A 24,176-nucleotide genomic window follows, 5' to 3' on the forward strand; every position below is an offset into this window, starting at 1 on the left:
TGGTTATAAAGTTATTTTCACCAAATTATTAGAGCCAGTGTAGCAACTTTTGGATAAATGAACTTTTCTCACTCTTGGCTTAAGGTCCTTAATACACTTATAGATTATTAATAGGAAGGTGGGTGAGCAGAGACTTTTTTTTTAAAAATAAATTTTATTTATTTATTTATTTATTTTTGGCTGCGTCGGGTCCTCGTTGCTGTGCACTGGCTTTCTCTAGTTGCATCGAGCTGGGGCTACTCAATTGCGGCGCGCGGGCCTCTCACTGCGGTGGCCTCTCCTGTTGCGGAGCACGGGCTCTAGGCATGTGGGCTTCAGTAGTTGCAGCACGTGGGCCCAGTAGCCGTGGCTCGCAGGCCCCAGAGCACAGGCTCAGCAGTTGTGGCGCACGGGCTTAGTTGCTCCGCGGCATGTGGGATCTTCCCGAACCAGGGCCCGAACCCGAACTCCTTGGCAGGCGGACTCCCAACCACTGCACCACCAGGGAAGCCCCGAGCAGAGACTTATTTTTAACCACAGTATATGAGCTGGCCTCTCTCAGTGCGAGTCGACTGGGTCTACTGGGGGTAGATGATGAATCACCCAACATCGATCCCTTCCAGAAATGTCTTCGAGAGGAACACAAAGGGGAACTTTCAGCTGCTTAACCCTCCCCCAGCCCCCAGCCCTGCCCCACCCCCAGGCGGTTGAGAGAAAATGCTGAGAGTTTGTCTGCCAGCCTCCTGGATACCACATCCAGAGCAACTGGGGGTCTGCCTTCTCACCTTTTGTGACAGGGGTGAGGGTGTTAGAGGGAGCAGAATCTGTTCCAAGAACTGCTTTTAAATCCAGCCTCTGTGTGCCTGGTGACAGCTATGGAGATCAACACAGGGTCCCAGCGTCTGGGGGATGCCCTCCTTCTGCCTGTGGCCCTGTGTCTTGCTAAGCTCTCATCTCTGATGGCCTCTCCTTGTAGGAACAGAAAATACGCTCAAAAAAAAAAAAGAAAGAAAGAAAGAAAATACAGCTCAGTGAGGGCACGGACCTCAGTGAGGGCATGGAACTGCACATGGACCTGCCATATGTAGTTCTGCATCCTGGACCCATTGTAGAAGCTCCAACAAGAAAGAGTCAATGAATGAAAGGCGTGGACGCTCCTTCTGTCACAGCACCGCCCATCGAGTGCCTAGACTACACCTGATCTGAGTTTCTCCCATCATGGGCTCAGGTCGTGGCTCCAATTCTTGCCAGCTTCATGTTCCGGGGCAGATTTCTTTCCCCCTCTATGCCTCATCAGTAAGGTGGAGAGAATAATAATTCCATACAGAGGGTGGCTGGAAGAATTCAGCCTAAAGCACCCGGCTTATAGAAAGTACTCTTAGTGGTAGTTCTTCCGTTTGTCATTTCGAAAATGGAGCTGGCTCCGTTGGCAGTATCCCTGGGGCGGGGGAGAGGGACTGGCCTCCTAGAATTCCACAATGTGGAGGGATCTTAAGGTACCCTCTGGTTCTGTATCCCAAATGGTATTTGAAACCCTCTGGTGACCCCCTGTTTTACAAGTGACAAAAACCTTGGCAACCTAGAGGAAGAGGCATCCGTAGCAGCTTTGCTCTCATTAGCTGTGTCCCAGGCTCCAGCTGGGCCCCCTCCTTGCTGCCAGACAGCAGCCTGACTCTCTGCCTCCTACTCAGGCGTCCATGGGTCTGCGGCAACCCCAGAACATTCTGGGGTAGAATGTGAATGCGGCTCAGGCTGTGCCTGACTAATTGATTAGCTGGTTGTTTTCTCTGCACGACACCCAAAAGATGGTCTTACTCTCCATGCCTCACCCACACCCACCCCTGCCTCCTCCACTTCCCATTCTTTCTCGAATATTCATGCCTCACACTGCCCCTTCTCTAGAGAGACAGTAAACCCCTCCAGGGAGAGTCAGGGTCGTGCGATGGTTCTGGGCATAGGCTCAGGAGTCTGAGTTTGAGGGTTTGGATCCCAGCTCTGCCATGGAGCTGCTGTGTGACCTTGGGCAAGTTACTCAGCCTCTCTGTGCCTTCTCCTGGTCTACAAATGTAAATAATAGTAGTGCCTACCTCACAGGGTTGTTGAAAGATTTAAATTCGCCAAACACATGTAAAGCATGTAGAATGTGCCTGGCACATAGTAAGTCTGCAGTGAAGAATAGCTAATAACAAGATCTTACAGTGACAAATGGCACCGACAGAGGATGGAGATGCTGCAACTAGAAGAGCTTGAATGTAGTCAAGCTCCCAAGGGGATCTGAGATCTGAAAATCCAGTTGGCTGTGGATTTGCCATGGATTCTAATGGCAGCTCTCGATAGCAAAATTGTTCAAAGGACATTAAGGGCTCATAAAGGCAATGGCTATTGTACCTAAGAAATATATGTGGATTGAATAAATACTGATGAAAATAATAGTTACTATGTGTTGCATGCTATCCATGTTCTAGGTACGTACATGTATGTTGACTGATTTAATTTTCACAACAATCTTGTGAGGTATTATTATTATTATTTATGAATGAGGTACTTGAGGTTCAGAGTTGTTAAGTAATCTGCCCAGCATTACACAGATCATGAGTGGTGGAAGTAGGACTGAAATCTCAGGTGGAGGCCCAAAAGGTGTCCACTGCATGCTATAGACTTACCTATGGCTGAGATTAGGAACCAAATAAAATACAATTTTTTCCCAGAGGCAAAGCTCTTGTGAAAATTTCGGATCGATTGGAAGGCTGAGACATCTCCGAACTTTAAAAGGAGGGGGTTTCTTTCATTTACGTTGGGAATTAGCAGGTAAAGACTCAGTACTTTGGTGATTCCAGGTTAAGTGTCAGGGAGCGAGGCTGCCAGGGATGGAACGGTTAATGATCGCAGTGGCTGTAAGGATAGTGATAGAGGAGTGAGGGTAAGTGCCCAGGGAGGATGGTCTCGTGACAGTGCCTGGGGCTTGCCAGCAAGCTGCTGGGCTCGCAGAGTGGAAAGTCACAACACCTGGATGGGAAACAGGCACGGTTCTTGCTTATGGAGAGGAAAGGGACATCAAAGGCCTAAGATGTTCCTGATGAGGTCTTTAACTCCCATAATTACACAATGTTCAAACAAACCCTTAGTGACCTTGAGCTTTTCAGCTAAATGACAACAGTCAGTAGGACAGTTTGTTACTTCTGTGACATCAGAACTCTGGCTAGGTAAACTTTAAAGCAACTGGCAGATTTTTCTCGGAGGTACAGCAGCACCGAGATGGAAGACAGAACTCATTCCGGTGCTACGTGGCCGGTGCGTTCCTGGAGACGAGAGGATGGTCAGGTCAGAAGTCTTGGGTGGGGTGGCAGTGGACAGTGTGGGGTGATGAGAAGAGAGGAATCCCCTTATATTCCTGGAGGAAGAGGAGAAACAGAAAGTGGGACAATGGGTTATTATAAAACACTTATTGGAGCCTATTTTGGTATTTGGCAAACACTCTTGCTTTTTCCAGTGGTTGAGATAATGTGGGCTTCCTTCTGTGAACCAGGTCTTCCCTAGAAACGTAGACGTTTCAAGAAAGAAGGAGTACAAATTGGGAAATATAATCTGTTCATCAGAAAAACAATTGGCCCTGAAACATCTCAGGCTGGTGAAGAAAATGTGTGGGTCCCTGCACCCCAGTGCCTAGCAATGAACCAGGCACATGGTTTGCTTCTCAATGAGTATGTTTTGAATGAATCAATGAATGAATAAATGATATTCATACTTTTTCATATAGACGTTATCTCCTTTAGATGATCGCTTAAATAACATATTAATAAGGTGTTTAGTGATGAGTTGGAAAAACTGTACCTTGTACCGAAATCATCGTCCGTGATTGCATCTTGAAGAACTGAAGCACCCAGAAGTATGACACAGAGTCCTTAATGAGGATGTCTTCTGCATTCAACCCCAGACTCTTTCTAGAAGTTCCAATGTTAGCTAGTGTCTTCAGCAATCATTGCTGAAGAAATTGGTCCAGATAAAAGTCCATGCATCTCAGCTCTGCCATTTACCTGTTGTGTGGTAACTGTATTCCCCTGTGCAAGTGCACGGTATGTGAATGACTTTATTACGACTGTATCATCAACCAGTTAATCCTGCTGCAAAAGGTCTTGGGACCAAAGATTGAAAAGCAAAAGTGTCAGTGATGTTGCACTTGATGTGATGGAAAAGCCAGCAGGCTTGGTTTACATGATGGAAAGATATTTTCTGATATTGCTAAATATGTAAGGTGTTCGGTCCAATGCTCTACTCAAGGATTCTAGCATTTCTTATTCCTCCTGCAACACAAAGTGTAGGTGTTACAAAGACCACCAGCTCCTCTTGCTGTTTTTCCCCTTCAAATTACTCTTTTTTTTTTTTTCCTCCATAATTGGGAAGACAATGGCTTATGTTCATTCTGTTCTTCAATCATATCTTTTGAGTGTTTTCTATGTTTTGGGCCCAGTTTTAGGGTTTACCGGATTTGGGACAGTACTTAAATACTCTATCCTTTTACATGATGATTTCTGTTTTTAGAAGCTCAAAAAGATGATAAAAAAATAATTATGGGACTTCCCTGGTGGCGCAGTGGTTAGGAATCCACTTGCCAATGCAGGGGACATGGGTTCGAGCCCTGGTCCAGGAAGATCCCACATGCTGCGGAGCAACTAAGCCCGTGTGCCACAACTACTGAGTCTGCGCTCTACAGCCCGCGAGCCACAACTACTGAGCCAACATGCCTAGAGCCCGTGCTCTGCAACAAGAGAAGCCACCGCAGTGAGAAGCCTGCACACCCAAAGAAGAGTAGTTCCTGCTCACCGTAACTAGAGAAAGCCTGCAAAGACCCAACGCAGCCAGAAATTAATTAATTTTAAAATAATGAGTCAAATGAAGCAGAAACTGCTGATAGCAATAATTCAGGAAATCAGAAAGAAGAGATAAAGTGTGGAAAGGTTGGATTTTGAGCGAGGACTCTATGTATTTGACACTGTGGATGATACCAAACTGTGAAAAACCTGATGCTTTTCCTTTTTCACAGTAATATAAATGACTTATTCTTTTCACATTTTGGCTCATTTCTCTCACTGTTTAAAACTAAGTCCTAAAGGTTCATTTGTTTATAGTTTCATCTTTTTAAAAAAAGGTTATTAATAATATGATCGTAAAAGTTCTGTATGCTCATTTCAGAGAACTGTTAAAATATTTAAAAGTATAATTAAGGGGGAAAAATCACCTGCAATTCCTTCAACCAGAGATAATCATTATTAGAATGAATCTTTTTCTAGTCATAATATAGGATAATATTTGAGATCATGTTATGTATCTTTAGTCTTATATCTGTTTTTTAGGCTGCCTTCCCCCTCCTCCCTTTATTAAGAAAACGAACTCAAATCATGTTACTGTAAATTCCTGTTCTAACGTCCCTTCTATCCTCGTGATTTTTCTTATGTCCGTTCTTGTCTTGTACGGGCCTTGTGGAGGACCTGCTTTATGCCCAGCTGTGTGGGCAGGCGCTAGGTTGCCATGTGGGAATGTGGATAAGAAATTACATCTTTAACTGGCTTCATTATGCTTCACTACTGTGCGGCATCATTTGCTTAACCTTTTCAGAGTGATTGAATGGAGCTGTTCATCATTTTCTTATTATCTAAATAGTGCTACAAATGACCATCTTTGTCTGAATTAAATTTACTTTTCTTGGACATTGTTCCCAAGATGGGGTTACCAGGCCCATGAATATAAACAGATTTATAATACTTGTTACCTCTTTCCAGAATTACTAACTCCAATTAATACTCCCACTTATGATGTCCAAATGTACTTGTTTGCACAAAGCCCCACTCCTGTCTGATTTAAGTCATTATATTTATATTTGCTGCCTTAATAGGGATCTAAAGTTAAGTTCAACAGGTTTGAATTTACTTTTGAAAACTTTTACCTTTTCATAACCGGAGGTACAAGCAATGCTTGCAGAAAAAATGTGCGAATTAAAAGAGCATGTTAATTATTAACAATAAACAATAATTTAAAATATGTAATGTGCTAGTAGAAAATTAATTTCTACTAAATAATAAAATTAACATGGTACTTTATGTTGGGGAAAAGCTCTGAAAGAAAAGGATTGCTTCCATTTTCATTTTCTCTCATTTTTCTTTATCTTCTCCCCAAATTGTCAGAAATTTTACACCTCTCAATGTCATTCACCTACTTGCCCTAAATGTTTTAAGGCAAGCCTAAACAGCAAGAGAAAAGTGATATTCTAGACCTTCAGAACCAATTTGCTTTCAAGTGGCAGAGCAGGGTCCTTGAATTTCCTTGCCTCTGAAAGAAAAGACGTAATGTATTCTTGACCCAAAGTGACTGTCTTGGAATGTTAACCCCTCTCTGCTCACATCCTAACCAAAGGCATTCTGCCCAGAGTTCCAGTGGGGTCAAAGATCTCATCCCTGTACATTTTATAGAACAAAGCAACACAAGCCCCTATTATCCCTAATTTTTAACTAATTGTTAAAAATCAATTAGTGAAACTTCCCTGGTGGCGCAGTGGTTGAGAATCCACCTGCCAATGCAGGGGACACGGGTTCGAGCCCTGGTCCGGGAGGCTCCCACATGCTGCAGAGCATCTAAGCCCGCGAGCCACAACTACTGAGCCTGCGCGCCACAACTACTGAAGCCTATGTGCCTAGAGCCCGTGCTCCGCAACAAGAGAAGCCACCACAATGAGAAGCCTGCACACCCCAACGAAGAGTAGCCCCTGCTCGCTGCAACTAGAGAAAGCCCACGCGCAGCAACGAAGACCCAACACAGCCAAAAATAATAATAATAATTTAAAAGAAATCAATTAGTGATTTTGTATGGGTTTATTATAGGTTTGTGAGGATGAACTTGGAAAAAAAATCACAGGCTGCCCCCATTTAGATGTATTTGATAGCATTCAACCCATTCAGGGATACCCAGTGTGTGACTACGTACCAGGCTATGGGGTCTTTAGAATCACTGTGGCTGGATGGCTTACAACCCGCTCACAAGACCAAAACAACTGTTGCGGGTAGTTGGCCATGCGCTGTGTATTCCACATGATTATTATTTTTTTTTTTTAAAAAGAGATTGGAGTTTATTTATTTATTTTTTGGGGTTGTGTTGGGTCTTCGTTTCTGTGCGAGGGCTTTCTCCAGTTGTGGCAAGCGGGGGCCACTCTTCATCGTGGTGCGCGGGCCTCTCACTATCGTGGCCTCTCTTGTTGCGGAGCACAGGCTCCAGACGCGCAGGCTCAGCAGTTGTGGCTCACGGGCCTAGTTGCTCCGCGGCATGTGGGATCTTCCCAGACCAGGGCTCGAACCCGTGTCCCCTGCATTGGCAGGCAGATTCTTAACCACTACGCCACCAGGGAAGCCCCACATGGTTATTTTATTTATATCTAAAAGAAAAAACAACTCTGTAGTGGTCAGTGCTATTATAATCCCGTGCCATTCTCCAGAGGAGAAAACCGAGCTGTAAAGAGTTACCTAAGCTTGTCTGGGAGACAGTCAGCCAAGGTGCTGTGTCCAGGTCTGTAACTGGGCTCACTCATTCCAGAGCCATTGCACTGACCACTCCCTGCTGATTTGCGCACCCACGCAGTCAAACAAGGCCGTCAGCAGGCAGGACCCGTGGGTGCTGTCCTCCTAGTGAGCCTCTGAATGCCGCCAAGTGCTGGCCGCCGGAAATGGTGCCAGTTGTGGGAGAGAACAGAAGAGAGACAGCGGGGGTAAATGGGGTGGAGACGCGGGAGGAGGGGGTTGAGGGCCAGTAGGAGGAGGGCAGACCACCTGAGCTTTTAAAGCAGGCCCACCATGGTTGGTCTTGTCACAGACCCTCAGGCTACTGGTTGTTTTTCATCCTGAGAGTAAAGTCTACGCTTTGAACTTTTCTACCAACCAGGTGGAGGCGCGTGACCTCACACTGGTGGAAAGAGCCTGCTGCAAGGGAGAAATTCTCCCAAACACAGAGGCTTGTGTTTGGTGTTTGTCTTTCAAGCACATTTTACATCACACTCCATCGTCTATTTGTGTTTGTTTCTATGTGTTGTGTTTTTTTTTTTTTTTTAAGATAGGAAGAACCTGAGGGGTTTTTTTGTTTGTTTGTTTGTTTTTTAATTAATAGCTACTTTATTTATTTATTTATTTATTTTTGGCTGAGTTGGGTTTTCTTTTCGTGCGAGGGCTTTCTGTAGTTGCGGCAAGTGGGGGCCACTCTTCATCGCGGTGCATGGGCCTCTCACCATCGCAGCCTCCCCTGTTGCGGGGCACAGGCTCCAGACGCACAGGCTCAGCACCTGTGGCTCATGGGCCCAGTTGCTCCGCGGCATGTGGGATCCTCCCAGACCAGGGCTCGAACCCATGTCCCCTGCATCGGCAGGCAGACCCTCAACCACTGCGCCACCAGGGAAGCCCAATGTGTTGTGTTTTAAACTACCATGTTTCTCTGCTTCCGATACATAATCGTTTATAAGAGTTTCCATTGATTTCATAGTAGCATGGGGGCGGGTAAACCTGCATTAATTATAAGGCACATTCTATTTTCAGAAATATTAAAATACGGGAACAGGATGTATCTGAGAATCGAGACAATTCAGTGAATTCTGAGTATAATTGCTGCTCCCAGAAGATGTGTCATGTTTCTGGTGGGGCTGGGCCTGTCCTCTGGTCCATATGTGTGTACGTATGGCGGTAGACAAGTGCCTTGGTATATGACGCACAACCTTAGATGTGTTGTGGTGAGGGGAGCGTGTTGTGGTTGGGGCCGAGAAGCGTGAGGGATTGCCCAGAGCTCATTCTGGGTCCTTTTCTGACATCTCTCGGGGCAGGGTTCCTTGACCTTTGCACTGTTGGCGTTTGGAGCCAGCTAACTCTGTTCAGGGAGATGTTTAGCAGCATTCCGGCCTCTGTCCGCAAGGAACACCCCTTCTCTTCAGTTGTGACAACGGGAAATGTCTGCAGATGTTATAGAATTGCCCCTGGTTGAGAACCGCTGTGTTAGGGCAAAAGAGAAGCACCTGAAGCAGTGGACCAATACAGAGCCTTTGGCCACAAGCTTTCCCTTTTATTCTAGGGGGTCTCTTGTGCCAGGATACACCGGTAGGACACCTCTGTCATCTGGCAGCTGATGTTGTCTTTGGCCTTTATCTGCCAAGTGGCCAGATCTGAAGGTTTCTAGGGACCCTTCTAAGTGTGAAATTTTTCTCAATGGTTGAAAGGGTTACAGGATTTGAAAGAGTATCAATAATAGCCTATCGCACCATTCCAATACCTCTGTTGAAGTTTTCCTTCCGCAAGGTTTACAATGTATACTATTATTGTACTAAATGTTGTGGTCATATTATTTATTTATTTAACATTCATTCAAGTGAGGAGTTGGCTTATAAATGAAATAGGAGTAAGAAAGAGTCACTAGGAGCCAGTACAGAAAAATAATAAATGCCTAAATATTATTTAACAGGCAGTGGATTAAATATCAACATGGTCCAGTGATGGTAGGAAGATGGCAAGACTTTCTTCTCTCCTGAAAGTCTAGCTCATGTACACCCTTGTAGGTGGTGATATTTGCCAAGAATTTTTGAAAGGAATTTGGAATCATCTGAGGCAAGAATTAATCATTTGTCTTCCAGCTCTCATTAGAGACTCAAGTTTATTCATGAAGCAAAAAATTATTGAAATTCCTATTGTGCTCTCTTTTTTTTGTATTTTCAAAAATTGAAAAACAATTTTATTGAAGTATAATTGATTTACAATGTTGTGTTAATTTCTGCTGTACAGCAAAGTGACTCAGTTATACATACATACATATATATATATTCTTTTTCATATTCTTTTCCATTATGGTTTATCACAGGATATAGACTAGAGTTCCCTGTGCGGTACAGTAGGACCTTGTTGTTTATCCATCCTATATATACTAGTTTGCATCTGCTAATCCCAAACTCCTAATCTGTCTCTCCCCCAGCCCCTCCCCTTTGGCAACCACAAGTCTGTTCTCTATGTCTGTGAGTCTGTTTCTGTTTTGTAGATATGTTCATTTGTGTTGTATTTTAGATTCTACATATAAGTGATATCGTATGGTATTTGTCTTTCTCTTTCTGACTTACTTCGCTAAGTATGATAATCTCTAGGTCCATCCATGTTGCTGCAGATGACATTATTTCATTCTTTTTGTGGCTGAGTAATATTCCATTGTGTGTGTATATATATATATATATATATATTATATTACATCTTCTTTATCTGTTCATCTGTTGATGGACATTTAGGTTGTTTCTATGTCTTGGCTATTGTGAGTAGTACTGCTATGTATTGTGCTCTTAAGTGGTGATTTAACCGTGAGGGAAAAAAGGCCCAATCCTGCCCTCGTGTCATGTACAGTCTAGTGGAAGATGGTGGACATCAACCCATTACACAGACAAATAGGGAAGTTAGAGCTGGTCTTTGAGGTCAGGAAGGCTTCCTGGAGGAAGCAATATTTGATCCAAGACCAGAAGGATGAGCAGGAGTCTGCTAGGTGAGGCAGAGGCGGGGATTTGCTTCTGTACATTTGTATGAATGGCTTGAGTAGTGGAAACCTTAACAGTAAAGAGACAAGTGAGTAAGTCAGTGCAGCTTCATCTGCTTCTATCAGAAGGTTCTTATTTATTTATTTATGGCTATATTGGGTCTCTGTTGCTGCGCGCGGGCTTCCTCTAGTTGCAATGAGCGGGGGCTACTCTTCGTTGTGGTGCTCGGGCTTCTCATTGCAGTGGCTTCTCTTGTTGTGGAGCATGGGCTCTAGGTGCACAGGCTTCAGTAGTTGTGGCACACGGACTCAATAGTTGTGGCTCATGGGCTCCAGAGCACAGGCTCAGTAGTTGTGGCGCATGGGCTTAGTTGCTCCACGGCATGTGGGATCTTCCCGGACCAGGGCTCGAACCCACGTCCCCTGCATTGGCAGGTGGATTCTTAACCACTGCGCCACCAGGGAAGCCCTATCAGAAGGTTCTTAAGCAGCTGCATTTACTCCATCCTAAATCACCCTTAGTTGTAATCTGCAAAAGCAATTTACTAATAGTTTTTTCAAGTAGAAAGACAAACACCGCAATAGATGTATATATTGAATATTATATGCAATTGTATATTTCCAATTTCAGAAGTTCTAAAATATTTAAAGAAAAAAAAAAAGCTTATCTTAGAACCAAGGAAATAAGGCATCAAAATTCAAGTGTCAGTCTCAAAATTTCACAAATCATCCAGTTTGGCACAGGATGTTATTGTACTTTATGATTTACGTGAAATTGACTTGAAGCCCTGCTCATACTCGGAGGGCCACTGAGCATCTCTTCCATGGATTCTTAGAGGCTTGCATTTCTCCAAGGCACCTCCCAATCTGAGTCCTGCTTCTGTTGAATTCTTCCTCTCCACCCTGTCACCATCTGTGCTGGCTCTTTCCACCCTGCCTTCCCTCCCTGGAAGCCGTTTTGATGCCCCGCTTCCCAGGGTTCCACAGCCTTAAGGCTGCAGACACTGCAGAGGTTACTGATGGTCTGAGCGGCGAGGGAAGCGGGGTGCCTTACACTGCTGAACAACACAGCGGGTGGTGGGATACAGTGGCACCTTTGGCATTTCTGTTCTTAGGGAAAGAGTGTGTAGTGATGTGGTTAAGAACAAAGTTTCTGAAGTCAGGCTGAGATTTTCAAAACCCACTTACTCTGTCACTTTGGGCAGATAACTGTACTTTTTGGTGCCTCAGTTTCTTCACCTGTAGAATGGGGATGAGAGTAGTACCTACCTCACAGGATCGTTGTGGGTATAAAGTGCTTGGAAGGACATCTGGAGTAAGTGCTCTGGAAATGTTAGCTATCATTACTATCAACGTTATTGTTATTGCTATTATTATTGTTATTATTATTGAAGGTCCTTTGACCACCCCTACTAGCTGGGATAATCTTCATTGGCCATCTCTGCCATGCAAGCTCCCACCTCCCCACTGTGTTGATAGGACCTCTTGCTTCCTGGTCAAGATCCTCCATTTTCCTCCCCACCCCCATCCCTTCTCCCCCACCCCCTGAATTCCCATTTACCATTTAAGTCTCCTGCAGTGCTGTTTACCCATTGCATTAGCTTACTCCCAACTGTCTCAGCCTAATGCCTGGAGTGAACTGTGTCCTTTAAGGTGTATTACAAAATAAGGGCAGCTCTCATTCTCTCTCTCTTTCTCTCTCTCTCTCTCAGATTTGGTACAACTCACTCTGAGATGTTTTTACAAACCTAACTGGGGATGATGTTATTAGGAGGAGAAATGTGCCAGTGCTTTGGAGAAGCGAGCTGGAGCCTGGCTGGTTCCTCAGCCACTGGAGTGGCTTCTAGAAAAACAACCTTGGCACCGGGACAAGATGAAAATGCCTTGTCTCTGTGACCTCTGAGGCTCGGCCAAGGCAGGAGTGGATAAAGAGCTAACCTGCCCAGCCTGCCAGCCAAAAATAGGCCAACTGCATCACAAGGCTGTCGGTAATTAAACCTTCCCTCTGCAGAAGGCTGTGGCTCAGACTGGAAAGGGGCCAGGGACGGGTTAAGGTAATTTACTCGCAACCCTGACGTTCCTCTCTTAGCGTCAGAGGCAGGCTTGGAAACCACGTAGTGCTACATGGAGGTGTAAATTTGTAACCAGGCACGATGTGTAAGCAGCCAGGTGAGGGAGCATGTGCCAGTGAGGTTACTTACAGATTAACTATTCTTTGTCTTTACTCTGAATAGTGTAGACTTTTTGGGGGGGGTCAATCGGCTTATTTTTGTAAGTTTTTTGTTTCTTATTCTAAAGGTTAATTTGTGTTTGTTGTAGAAAGTTTGAACATAAAGGAAAGAATCAATAAGGAAATAAAATGCATCCGTCATCCTACCATTGCAGCCACTGGAAACCGTTGGTGCCTTTTTTTTTTTTTTTGGCATCTTGAGGCAACGTACGGTTTTCCTAAAATTGTGATCATATGCAGTTTTCTGTCTTGCATTCTAAAAGTACACACAGAGCACTCACAATGATACTGTATCTCATGAGGTCACTAAATATTACTTGAAAACCAGATGGTTTTTGGCTTATTAACCTCCTCGTGGCCGGGCTGAGTGCGGTGGAGTGATGGCACACATGTCCACGTTGGTAGGAAAATGTGCTAGTCTGGAGTGTTCTTCAAACTCCACAGTCCCAGGTGCCCACGTGCCATCTGTGAGAGCGGAGATGTGCTGGCCATTCAGGAGGTGGGGAAGGAATGGGAGGCTGCCCCAGCTTCCCTGGAGAACGTGTGACACAGTGAGTAGAGCCTGGGCTCCTAAGGAAAGCATTTCTGGTTTGTATTCTGTCTATGCCACTAACCAGTTGCCTGACTTTGATTAACCTACCTCACACTCTAAACCTCAGTTTTCCCATCTATAAAGTGGAACTAATGATTGATTGTATCTATTTCTTTGGGAGAGTACCTGACTCGGAGTAAGTACTCAGTAGCAATTGTTAGTATACTATTATGATTAATCTCTCAAATGAAGACTGGGTCAGCTGATTCCATTCTATGAGGATAGTGGGTAGATGGGTTCACTCTGGAAGAAAATCTCTAAAAGGAAATAAAAATGTGGGCGGGATTTAGTATGTTCTCTCAGAGAGGTGGTATGATCGAGGTGCAAGACGATACAAAGAATGGAATTAAGGCTCCTTCCATTACGCTTTTGAGACCATGAGTGGAGGGTGCTTCCAATGCTTGCGAGGAGGTCACCCACCCCAGGGTCTGGGTCCAGACCAGAGAGAGGCTCCAACCCCAGGCGGGCATCTTCCCAATCAGACTTGATGGAGCAGCTAAGAGTATTTAATACATCGTCAAAAGTTTTGTTGCTTCTGCCAAGCTTGTTAGGGCCTGAAATTGACACACTGGGATGACATCTTATCTTGGTGTGCCTTCGTGGAAGGATCCCCAGGTACCAGGGGTTCAGGTCAGGCTCCAGTCAAGAGCGGGGGAAGCATCTGTGGTGGCTGGAGAGGCCCGGGTTTGAAGCCCAGCTCTGCAGTACCTATAGGACCTTGGGGAAGTTTCACACCCTCAGTCTCTCTTTTCCTTCTCACTTGATCTGGGTTAAACGTTTGTACCTTGTGGGTTGTTGTGAGGATTAAAAGAGATAAAGCCTAGGACATGCCTAATGCCATGCTGGACTCACTGTAGATGCTCAATAAATGTCGATAGCATCTTCCACCCCTACACTCTGCAAGATAAAACAAGGAAGAAGAAGAGAGTCTCTTGGTTTCTCCATCTGGATATAAGAAGGGTTGATAAAACTTAATGGATCACTCAGCCTCTTGGGTTTGGGAGATGTTGTCTTGTCCTCCGATTGTGAGTCCTAAAAATCAGTAGTGAGCTTCCAGTATTTCCTGGCACATCCTGGCAGGTAACCAGAGTAAATGCCATGTGCCGGGCACTGAACTGAGCCCTTTGCATGGGTCATCCCATTCAGAGCTTACATTCCATAAAGGAGAAAAACTGAGGCTCAGAGACATTAAGAAACTCACTCCAGGGGCTTCCCTGGTGGCACAGTGGTTAAGAATCTGCCTGCCAATGCAGGGGACACAGGTTCGAGCCCTGGTCCGGGAAGATCCCACATGCCGCGGAGCAACGAAGCCTGTGCGCCACAACTACTGAGCCTGTGCTCTAGAGCCCGTGAGCCACAACTACTGAGCCTGTGTGCCACAACTACTGAAGCCTGCGTGCCTAGAGCCCGTGCTCCGCAACAAGAGAAGCCACTGCAATGAGAAGCCCGAGCACCGCAATGAAGAGTAGCTCCCTTTCGCCGCAACTAGAGAAAGCCTGCACACAGTAACAGAGACCCAATGCAGCCAAAAAATAAATAAATAAAAAATAAGTATATTTAAAAAAAAAGAAAAGAAAGAAACTCACTCCAAGTTTCTTAGCTGGTAAATGGTGGAGCTGGGATTTGTACCCAGGTCTCACTACCTCTGGAGAGCTTGTTCATAACTAAAGACTTCTGTCCCCTGCTGGAAAAAATAAGTACAAAACAGACTAGAATGTCCTTTTCAATTGCTAAATTGTAAGCTCCCTGAGCCCAAGGACTGTGGGTTATCCACTCCATCCCCTCCCAGGCATGCAGCAAATAGGAAACTGTGGACAGACATCCAGAAAATCTAAGCATCTGAGCCAGGCTTCCTTTAAATGCAGATGTCCTGTGAATAGTAAGTGCGTTAGATACATATCTTTGCTATGAGAGAGAGAGACCAGGACTTTCTCAGGTCTCTGGGTGAGTGCCCAGAGCAAAGGAGATTGCAGATCTGGAGGGGAAGGGCCTTTCCTCGCTTTCTGTTCCTCTACAAAAGGAAGGGAGGAAAAGGAGCTAGGATGAAGAGGACAGCTCCATAGGTTTCAAAAGGAAAAAAACTATCTGAGTTATTGATTTCTGGGCCCTGGGCATTTGCCAGACAAGGTTTGGTGGTCTGCAGTCCACAGAAAAATCCATGTTTCTAAGGACTTATAGAAAACTGCCACTTCATCCATCATTTGATTTTTTGTTCCTAGGGTCCTGTTGGCCTTTGATTCCCTTTGCACCTTTGATTCCTTCCTGATTCTCCCTTTCAACATGGGCTTGGTTTTTTATAATCTTTATTTTCATCCATAGAGTCCACACCTTAATTCTGGCCTCATTCCTCACTGCCTGGGCCCCTGCAGTGCCCCCCATTCACGTCCCTGCTTCCAATCTTGCTCCCTGTTTCTCCCAGATTCTCCTCCCACGTTGTTCCGCCTGTTCCTGAACTTTGCCTTTCCTGTCCTGCCTCCGAGCTTTTGCCCTCCATTTCCTCTGCCAGATGCCTGTCTCCCCTTCTCTATCCCTATCGAATATCTACCTACAGCCTTCCAAACTCAGCCCACACTCTTCTTTCTCCTTTGTGACTCTGTTCCAAACTGTCCCATCCATCTCTTTGTAACTCCGGTAGCACTGATGCGTGTGTGCATGGTTCCTTTGGCAGTTAATCAGGTGCTTCCTTCCTCCCTATCTGTTCAGGAGTTCTTTAAGTGTCTGTCTTATTACTGAGTCTCCACTACATACAAGACACTCTGCTGAGGGTCGAGAGACAGCAAAGAGGATTATAGGGTTTGCTCTTCAATAAATACTTGAGGGAAGACCCCCAGAAATGGCTGTTCATTGGCTCAACCCATTGCTAGAAGTTCTTTCACCAACCGCAGGGGGAGGCCAAGCTGGGCGTGTCTCTGCTTTTGACATTCCACAAGTCTCCTTTGCAGAAGCAGATGCCTGGGGAATGCTTTGGGGTCAGCCTGGATTCACAGGCATGTTCCTAGTGAGGCCGTGCCCATCAATTCCAGAATTTATCAGCTATGTTAGTAACACCTCTTGCAGGGCAAGGCATGGATGCTGTCCGTTGGCTGGGTACTTTCCCTGAATGAGGACAACCTCAGCTCACCCCAAGAGGAGCCCAGACTGTCACAGGGCGTTTGGCGCCTGGCAGGGTCAGCATGGAAAGCTGGCTTCGGAGGAAGAAGCCCCTCCTGCCACCCCTGCATTCCGAAAGCTCACAGCACCCAGCTTCTTTGTCGTCATTGTTCTTAGGAACAAATGAGTGTGATCGTCCATTTAACAAACATTTGCTGAGCACAGTGGTCTCTGTTCCCTAGCGCCTGCCCGGCACAGGGCCTGGCACAAAGATAAATATGACAGTCTCTGCTGTAAATGAGCCTACATCTAAGAAATAAAGTGTGTGCAAATTACTGAGGGAAAGATGGCAAATATGGGCACTCAATTATGTGTCCATGGCAGACATTTCTAATCGATCATAGAACTCATTCACTTTGAATCTGGATTGAGCTTCAGAATCCTTCTCAATACTTTGCTCCAGGCAGCCACTATTTTTGACTTGGATTTTGCCCAAAAGTTGATTGGCTTGTGATCCATTCTTATCTTTAAGGTGGTCTAAAGGCCACTGAGATAGAGGGAGGGAGGCTCACTGTATTGAGTTACTGTGTCTGTCGGTTTAGTGAGAGTGCTCAAAAGTAACGCTGCTTTTGGGGAGGCCCCTTAAGATCGCTCCTCCTGACACCTTCTTGCTTCTCCGGGTCTCTCATGACTCCTTTCTGCCTGCGTTTTGGAGGATTCTTCTTCCTCCTCTTTCCCCATGAGATTCAACTCTCATGCTTTTTAAGGTCTTTGTTCTTGCCTGTTCTCTCACTTGGAGAGCTAATTAAAGTGGTTAACTCCCAAATCTTTATCTTCAGATACATCTTTTTCCTAAGTCTCCCCTCCTTCCTTTGGCATTGGAGCACCGGTGTGACCTGAGCCTACTTCTCTTTCCCACTCGCTCCCCAGCCCCCGCCCCTTGCCTCCAGAACCTCTGCTGGGAGCACCTGGGTCCAAGTCCCGTAGAGTCAGCCGTGGGGCGTCCTGCCCCCCTTCTCTGCTTGGTCACGTCTTATCTAGCCTCTGAGTCTCAGCTGAACTGTCACTTCACCTGGAAAGTCATACCCAACTTCTTTATGATTTCAGAAGAGCACCACGGGCTGAGATTCTTATTATCTTACTCTTTCAGGCATTCAACAAACAACCGCTAACCGCCTCCTTTGAGTCTGCAGTGAATACGGTACAAACCTGCCCTCAAGGAGCTTAGAGTCTGGCCACACTCCTACTGCTAGTTGTTCTTATTCACATGTCATGTCCCTGCCACTAGACCAAACCCCTTGTGGTCACTGTGTCCCCACCGTCCTGTACATATAGTAGATATTCTCCACATCCTGAGTGGACTGAAAAGTGGCCTCTTTTCCTTTTTGGTGTGCTGTCAACTCCATTGAATATGCGGTCCTCAGGGAAGCTCACAGAGGGTTGGAGGGCTGGCAGGAGAAGGAACAGCCCGTGGAGGCTGGACCCCAGAGCAGTGGGAGCTGGGGTAGAGACGGACACCTCGAATGGATAGAAGTTATGATTGAAATGCCTTAAGAACAAGGTCTGGGTTTGAATTCCAGCTCTTCTGCTTAATAACTAAGAGATGTTGGCAAGTTACTTAATTTCTCTTTGCCTTGGTTTTCCCATCTGCAAAATGGGTCTTAAAATAATGTCACCCCTATAGTGTAGCTGTGAGGTTTAAATGAGTAAATGGGTTTAAATGAGCGTAAAGCACTGAAAACAATGCTTGGTATATGCACTGGCTATTACTTAGACTTTCCTGGCAATGGGATTTACTGGGGATTTTCTTTTTGATATCTTTCTGTAAACAAAGTGCATATTATTTATGTAATCTGGAAAACAGACAAAATTATTTTTTTAAGAGACAAGGAAAGAGTCTGGTGGGTAAGGGGGTCATAGTTAGCCCTGCTAGCCCCTGCTCCTTGCCCCGTGTGTGTATTTCTTGGTGCACTTTGTGTAGGAGAGGTAAGCTTCAATCCCCCTGTCTCCAGTCTGTCCCCATTGGTCCCTCCTAGTCCTAAGAGTTTCACAGTGTAAAGCTCCAACCTTCCTGGATGCTGTCATGATTGATGCCCAGAAGTTTTGCATGGAGAAAAGGAATGAAATCACCCAAGGGTTCCCTCGCAGAGAGAATTCGCTGATCAACGCAGTGGCTGGCGCACCAGGCCGGGTTGGGGTCCTCAGGACTGGGCAGAGGGCTCCAATAGCGGGAAGGTGTGTGTATCGCCGAGCAGAGAAAGGAAGGAGGGCCAGACTCACGTTTGCAAAAGCAGGAGCCAAGTCCACACGTTTTATGAAGTGTGTTATGGTGAAGCTGTAATTGGAACCCTGGTATTTAGCAAGAATCATTAGGTGTGATGGTCTTAACACTGAGAGTCCTGTGGGGACCTGAGGGAAACTGGCAGGGGAAACAGGCAAAGTAAGCATCACGGAGTGGGTTGCTTGGATTCAGCACGCTGCTTAAATCTGCCTATTTATTGTTTTTTTAATTACTGTTGTTAATTTTTTACTCTGGGGCATTCAAAACTCAACTTAGAGACAAACCAGGAATATTTGTCAGTTACTTGCTGCCTCTCTGAAACAGAGCTGCTAAACCTAATTGAATGGTTCGATTCTCTTACTGTTAGACCTTCTGGAGACTAAAAGTGCCTCTGGGTCACTTCCAACTCAGAAGGCAGTGGAATCGGGTCCAATCAGAGTGCTCAGGACCCAGAAGGCTTTCCCTGTACAGAGAGGGGGCAGTGAGCAAGCCTACGACTGATCCTGTTCATCGTTACCCCAGGTTAAATTCTCAGTCCCCCAAGATGAGGGAAGGGCCTCCCATCCCTTTGGAAATTCAGAACCAGCAGGTTGTCTGAAGAAGGAATTCATCTCCTCTTTGTCTCTTTCATCCCATGAGGGATGGCAGCCATGATTCAGCCATTTGGAGCCACACTAGGTCCAAAGCAACCATCTTCAATGGTTGGAGTAGAATAGAGTTTCTTAACTGGGGTCCATGGACAAAAGGCTCCAGGGGTCTTGGGGTAAGGAAAATGTTTCTGTATGTGCATTTTCAGGGGGAAACTTCTTGAATTGCATCAGACATGTGCTTACAGAATTCACCTGTGTGCATGACAGTGAGGAAATCCTCCTTGCTGTTTTTAGAATTCACCACCTTGCCTGCTTCAGGGCCTTTGCACTTGCTGTTCTCACTCTCAGAATACATTTCCCAGGGATTCCACATGGTCACCCTTACTTTCTTCAAGTCACTGATTAAATGTCCCCTCCTGACCCCCTTATATAAAATAGTCCCCCATCACTCTCTGTCCCACCCACCATTACATCACTCCATTGTTTTTTCACAGTACTTTACAGTACTTATTACCATATGACATAATTATTTGTTTATGACCTCACTCTTTGTAAGCCTCTATTGTGTTCACTGATCTTTCTGTGGTATGTAGAATAGTGCCAAGCCCAGAGTAGATGCTCAGTAAATATCTTCTGAATGGATGAGTAAATGAACAAATTAATAACTTTGATCATATTTGGGTCTCAGATGTAAAAAGTATTTTTTAAATGATGGAAAATGAAGGTCTGAGTTCTTTTTTAAAAAATTTTATTGAAATATAGTTGATCTACAATTCTGTGCTAGTTTCAGGTGTACAGCAAAGCAATTCAGTTACACACATATATATATAAACATATGTATTCTTTTTTTTACATTCTCTTCCATTATAGGTTATTACAAGACATTGACTATAGTTCCCTGTGCTATACAGTAGATTCCTGTTGGCCGTCCATTCTATACACAGTAGTGTGTGTATCCCAATCCCAAACTTCTGATTTATCCCTCCCCCCGTCCGGAGCAACCACGAGTCTGCTCTCCAAGTCCGTGAGTCTATCTCCGTCCCGCAGATAAGTTCACCTGCATCACTTGCCTAGACTTGCCCCACAAGCAATACTACATGAAATCCATCCTGCTCTGTCTGGCCCACACCACCCAGCACGATAATCTCCAGGGCCATCCATGTCGCTGCAAGTGGCATCATTCCACTCCTTTCCATAGCTGAGCAATATTCCACCACACACACACACCGCAACCTCCCCTCCATCCATCCCTCGATGGTTACCCAGGCTGCCTTCACGTCCTGGCCACTGCAAACGGTGCTGCTGTGAACTCCTCCATCTGAGTTCTTAGCGGGGCCACTTCTCAGCCATGTACCTTGGGCTTCAAGAATTTCATCTGCTGTGAAATGATCACCTGGGCACTGCAGTGGATGTTTAGGCAGAAGCCTTCTAGGGGTTTCACAGTGTTGGTGCATCTATCATTGATTTCATCAGTCCTTCGAAATTGCCAGATCGTTCTGTGTGTGTGTGTGTGTGTGTGTGTGTGTGTGTGTGTGTCAAAATGAAGGGGTCAGATCTTGGTGCACCGATATTATTATTATTATTGATTGTTATTATTCTGGTGCACAGATAATGGGTTACCCCCTGTGAAGACGGAGTGCTGACATTACAGACACATCACCGTGGTTGTTGTGACTTGCCTGAGTCCTCACAATGTGTCAGGGCGGGACAGTGTGAAAGTCTCACTTGCAAGCTGCAGCCCTATCCTAGAATCATTATTATTACATTCTGGGGAAGATGTCCCAGTGTTGAACGTAAGTGGCCAGGACCAGTTTGGGGCTAGTATTTTCTGATACATGAACTGCTGTGTGAATGGGATGCAACTGCCTCTGTTACTGGCCAAGGAAAAGTGGAATGCAGACTAGGAAAAGAGATTCTGCATTTTCCTCTAATTTTAAAGAAGATAAAAGGTACCCAGTTTTCCAGGAAGTGCATTTCCTCTGGTCCTTCTGGACAGGTTATTTGTTTTGTTTCTTGGGCATAAACCTCAGAATCATTTCGGACTTAAGGTTATCTTTTGTCAATATCTGTGTTGGGTGAGCTTGGAAGTAAATTCAGCACAAAGGGCTTATGACCCCCCTGATAACTCCTTTCTAAAGGACAGCTTCTAAATTTTGTCTTTTAAAAAGTTAATACTTACCTGCATTAAAAAATTTTATGTCCTCTTCAAAACATTTTAGATGGCTGATTCACCATTCCTCAAAATAAATTTTAATTATAGAGCATGACACATGACTTTTCTAAAAAGTCAAAACCTACACACAAAAAAAGCCTGCAAAAAATATGTATACACACACCTGCCTCGAAAACCCTCTTTTCTTCCCAGAGTTAAACCCTGAGAGTATTTTTTTGCTTCTCCTTCCAGAATTTTTCTCCATGCATTATAAATGTGCATTATAAATGTATAAAATTTTCACATATTTATATCTTGGAGATTTTTCCAAATAGTGATATCCTTTTTAACAGGTACATAGTCTTTCATTGCATCAAAGTGTATCAGAATTTATTCAACCATTACATACTGATGGAATTTAGGTTACTTCACAGGCTTTACTATTATAGACAATTCAGCAAAGAATGTACATCTTTGAGCACAGCCATACACATTTCTCTAGGACAGATATTAAGAAAAAAATATTTCTGGGGTGGGGGTCAAAGGGTATTACACACTTTTAATTTTGATAGAAATTACCACATCAACCCTCCCTCCACCCTGCCTTACCAATCTAGACTCCCATGTTAAATTTTCCCACGTCCTTGCTGATCCTAGATGTTATAACTTTAAAATGTTTTGTCAATTTGATGTGCAAAGCTGCTGTTTTCCTTTGCTGTGCCGTGATTTCCAAGGTGACTGAGAATCTTTTTGTCAGTTGCTTGTGATACTCCCTAGGTTGGTAGGTTTTTAACATGGTTTTCAAACATTTTCGTTAATAAGACTATTTCAGAAATGCCTCTCCTCCAGGGCTGACACTCAGTTGGTAGTTAAAATGTTGAAATATTTTGCAAAAACAACCGGCTTTTACCATATGTGTATTGATAGTGGTGTGAAAGTGATTTGGAGGTATAAAGCATTTTCTGATCTGGAAGTCAATATGGAATCATAGCTCGGGTTATGTTATATACTTTAATAACCCTGAAAACACAGAATCCTATGGAAAGGAATATGTTGGTGTACATAGCTGGCTTATAACCATACTTTTAAAACTAATGTTAGAAGAATTCCCTCTGTCACGGATGTGGTCTGTGGCTAGGTAATAAACCAGATGAAATAACCAAAAATAAATAAATAATTAAGTAAATAAATAAATAAAATATTGAAATACTTTCACACTTGTTCGTAGAGTGCCCTGACCTCAAGTTTCTGTTCCCTCACCCCCTGCCCTGGACCTGCCTGGGAGGCAGCAATTAAGAGGTTAATAAGCAGGCTAGAGCTGCAGGGGAACTTCAAGGCCCTGCCCTGTTGCAATTCCAGCCTCTATTCAGATGGTTTGGCGCCCTGACGTACCATTTAAAAAATACTTCGACAATTTTCTCCCCTACTCTCAACCAAATGTACTCCACCTGTGTTTTAAGACCTTTGGAAGTTTCTGGCTTCTGAGAGATTCACTGGAACATACCGCTGGCTTGCTTCTTGAACTGGTCTCTGCTTTGTTTGCCGATTTCCCAGGATTACGCTTCCGTAATTTCCTTTTGCCCTTAGGCTGCACGCCATAATCCCAGAGGGCACACTGGAGGAATAAGATGCCCCTTACGTAACTTGTTACGTATGAGTCCAAAGATCCAAGTCTCACTGGAGTGTCTGCTGAATTTTCTAAGAAGTGTGAAAATTCATTTTGACAGGGGTTTATGTTGTCTCTTTTAGTCAATTGAATGCTTTAAAAAGCATTTTGTTATTTCAAAAATAGCCGAAGGAAATGGGGAAAGAAGAAAGGACAGTACTGCTACTCTGTGGCAGACACTTAGCAGAAGTTATTGTATCTAATTTCATCTTCTCTGAAATCCACTTTCCTTCTAAGGAGACAGAGGGATGAAAATGAGTAGCTGAGGCTCATACAGCTGGAGATACCAGCCCTGGGCTGTAAAGCCAGACCCAGGTTCTGCCTATAGAATGGGCCTGTGTGTGTGTGTGTGTGTGTGTGTGTGTGTGTGACAGCTCTGTTTCATGTCCTGTTCTCCTGAAGACAAACTTTGCCCACTGACATAAAGCTGATAGGAAGCTAAGACCATTCTGAAGACTTCCAGTACCTTGGGGGCCAGGCTGAGGCCAGCTCTTTGATCTCTGTGCCAGAGATACCCTCCCTGGACCTGGCTGTGCCCAGATGTACTGGAGGCTTTGTGGCTGGAACCCTGGCTCCTTAATGCTCCCCTTCCCCTTTACCTCAGAGCTATGGCAGACCCCGAAGCAGCAGGTCCTGTGTAACATGCTTGCCTGTCACGAGCTGGGTCCCATTGCTTCTTCTCTCTCTGTTCGGGGAAGTGACGTGGAGAAGAGATCACGCCAGGGTGTATGTTTGCAATGGCCAATCTCACCAAGCCTCAAAGGAAAAGCTTAACCAGGAAGCTTGAGGAAATGGGGTTCTGGTCATCTGACTTTTAGGGTCATTGGGAGATGAAACTAGAAGGGTTTGTCGTTAAATGTATTTTTGGTAATTCTCTTATTTTTAATCCTTACATTGAAAAAGTAATTAACACACAAGGCAAAACATTCAAATTTTGCTAAAGAGGAGGTAATAATAAATGAGTCTCCTTCTCACCTGAGATGCCCATTTACTCATTCTTCTCCTCAGAGGCCATCACTATTAACAGTGTCCTGTGATCCACCAGAAATATTATCTGTAATCTTTGTGT

General features: G+C 44.8%; 1 protein-coding gene across 2 annotated transcripts in view; it reads left to right on the forward strand.

Moving 5' to 3' along the window:
* Positions 1–789: 789 nt before the first annotated feature.
* The window catches only part of SLC1A2 (solute carrier family 1 member 2), a 104,917-nt gene continuing 81,530 nt past the window's right edge, over positions 790–24,176 (forward strand). For both annotated transcript variants that reach the window (XM_082343770.1, XM_082343771.1), the window contains exon 1: positions 790–3,300. In XM_082343770.1, the coding sequence (XP_082199896.1) occupies positions 3,293–3,300 (8 nt within the window). In that variant the 5' untranslated portion in view covers positions 790–3,292. The remainder of the gene's footprint in view (positions 3,301–24,176) is intronic.

Source organism: Balaenoptera borealis, assembly GCF_965194805.1.
Source record: "Balaenoptera borealis genome assembly, chromosome: 11".
NCBI classification, from domain to species: domain Eukaryota; kingdom Metazoa; phylum Chordata; class Mammalia; order Artiodactyla; family Balaenopteridae; genus Balaenoptera; species Balaenoptera borealis.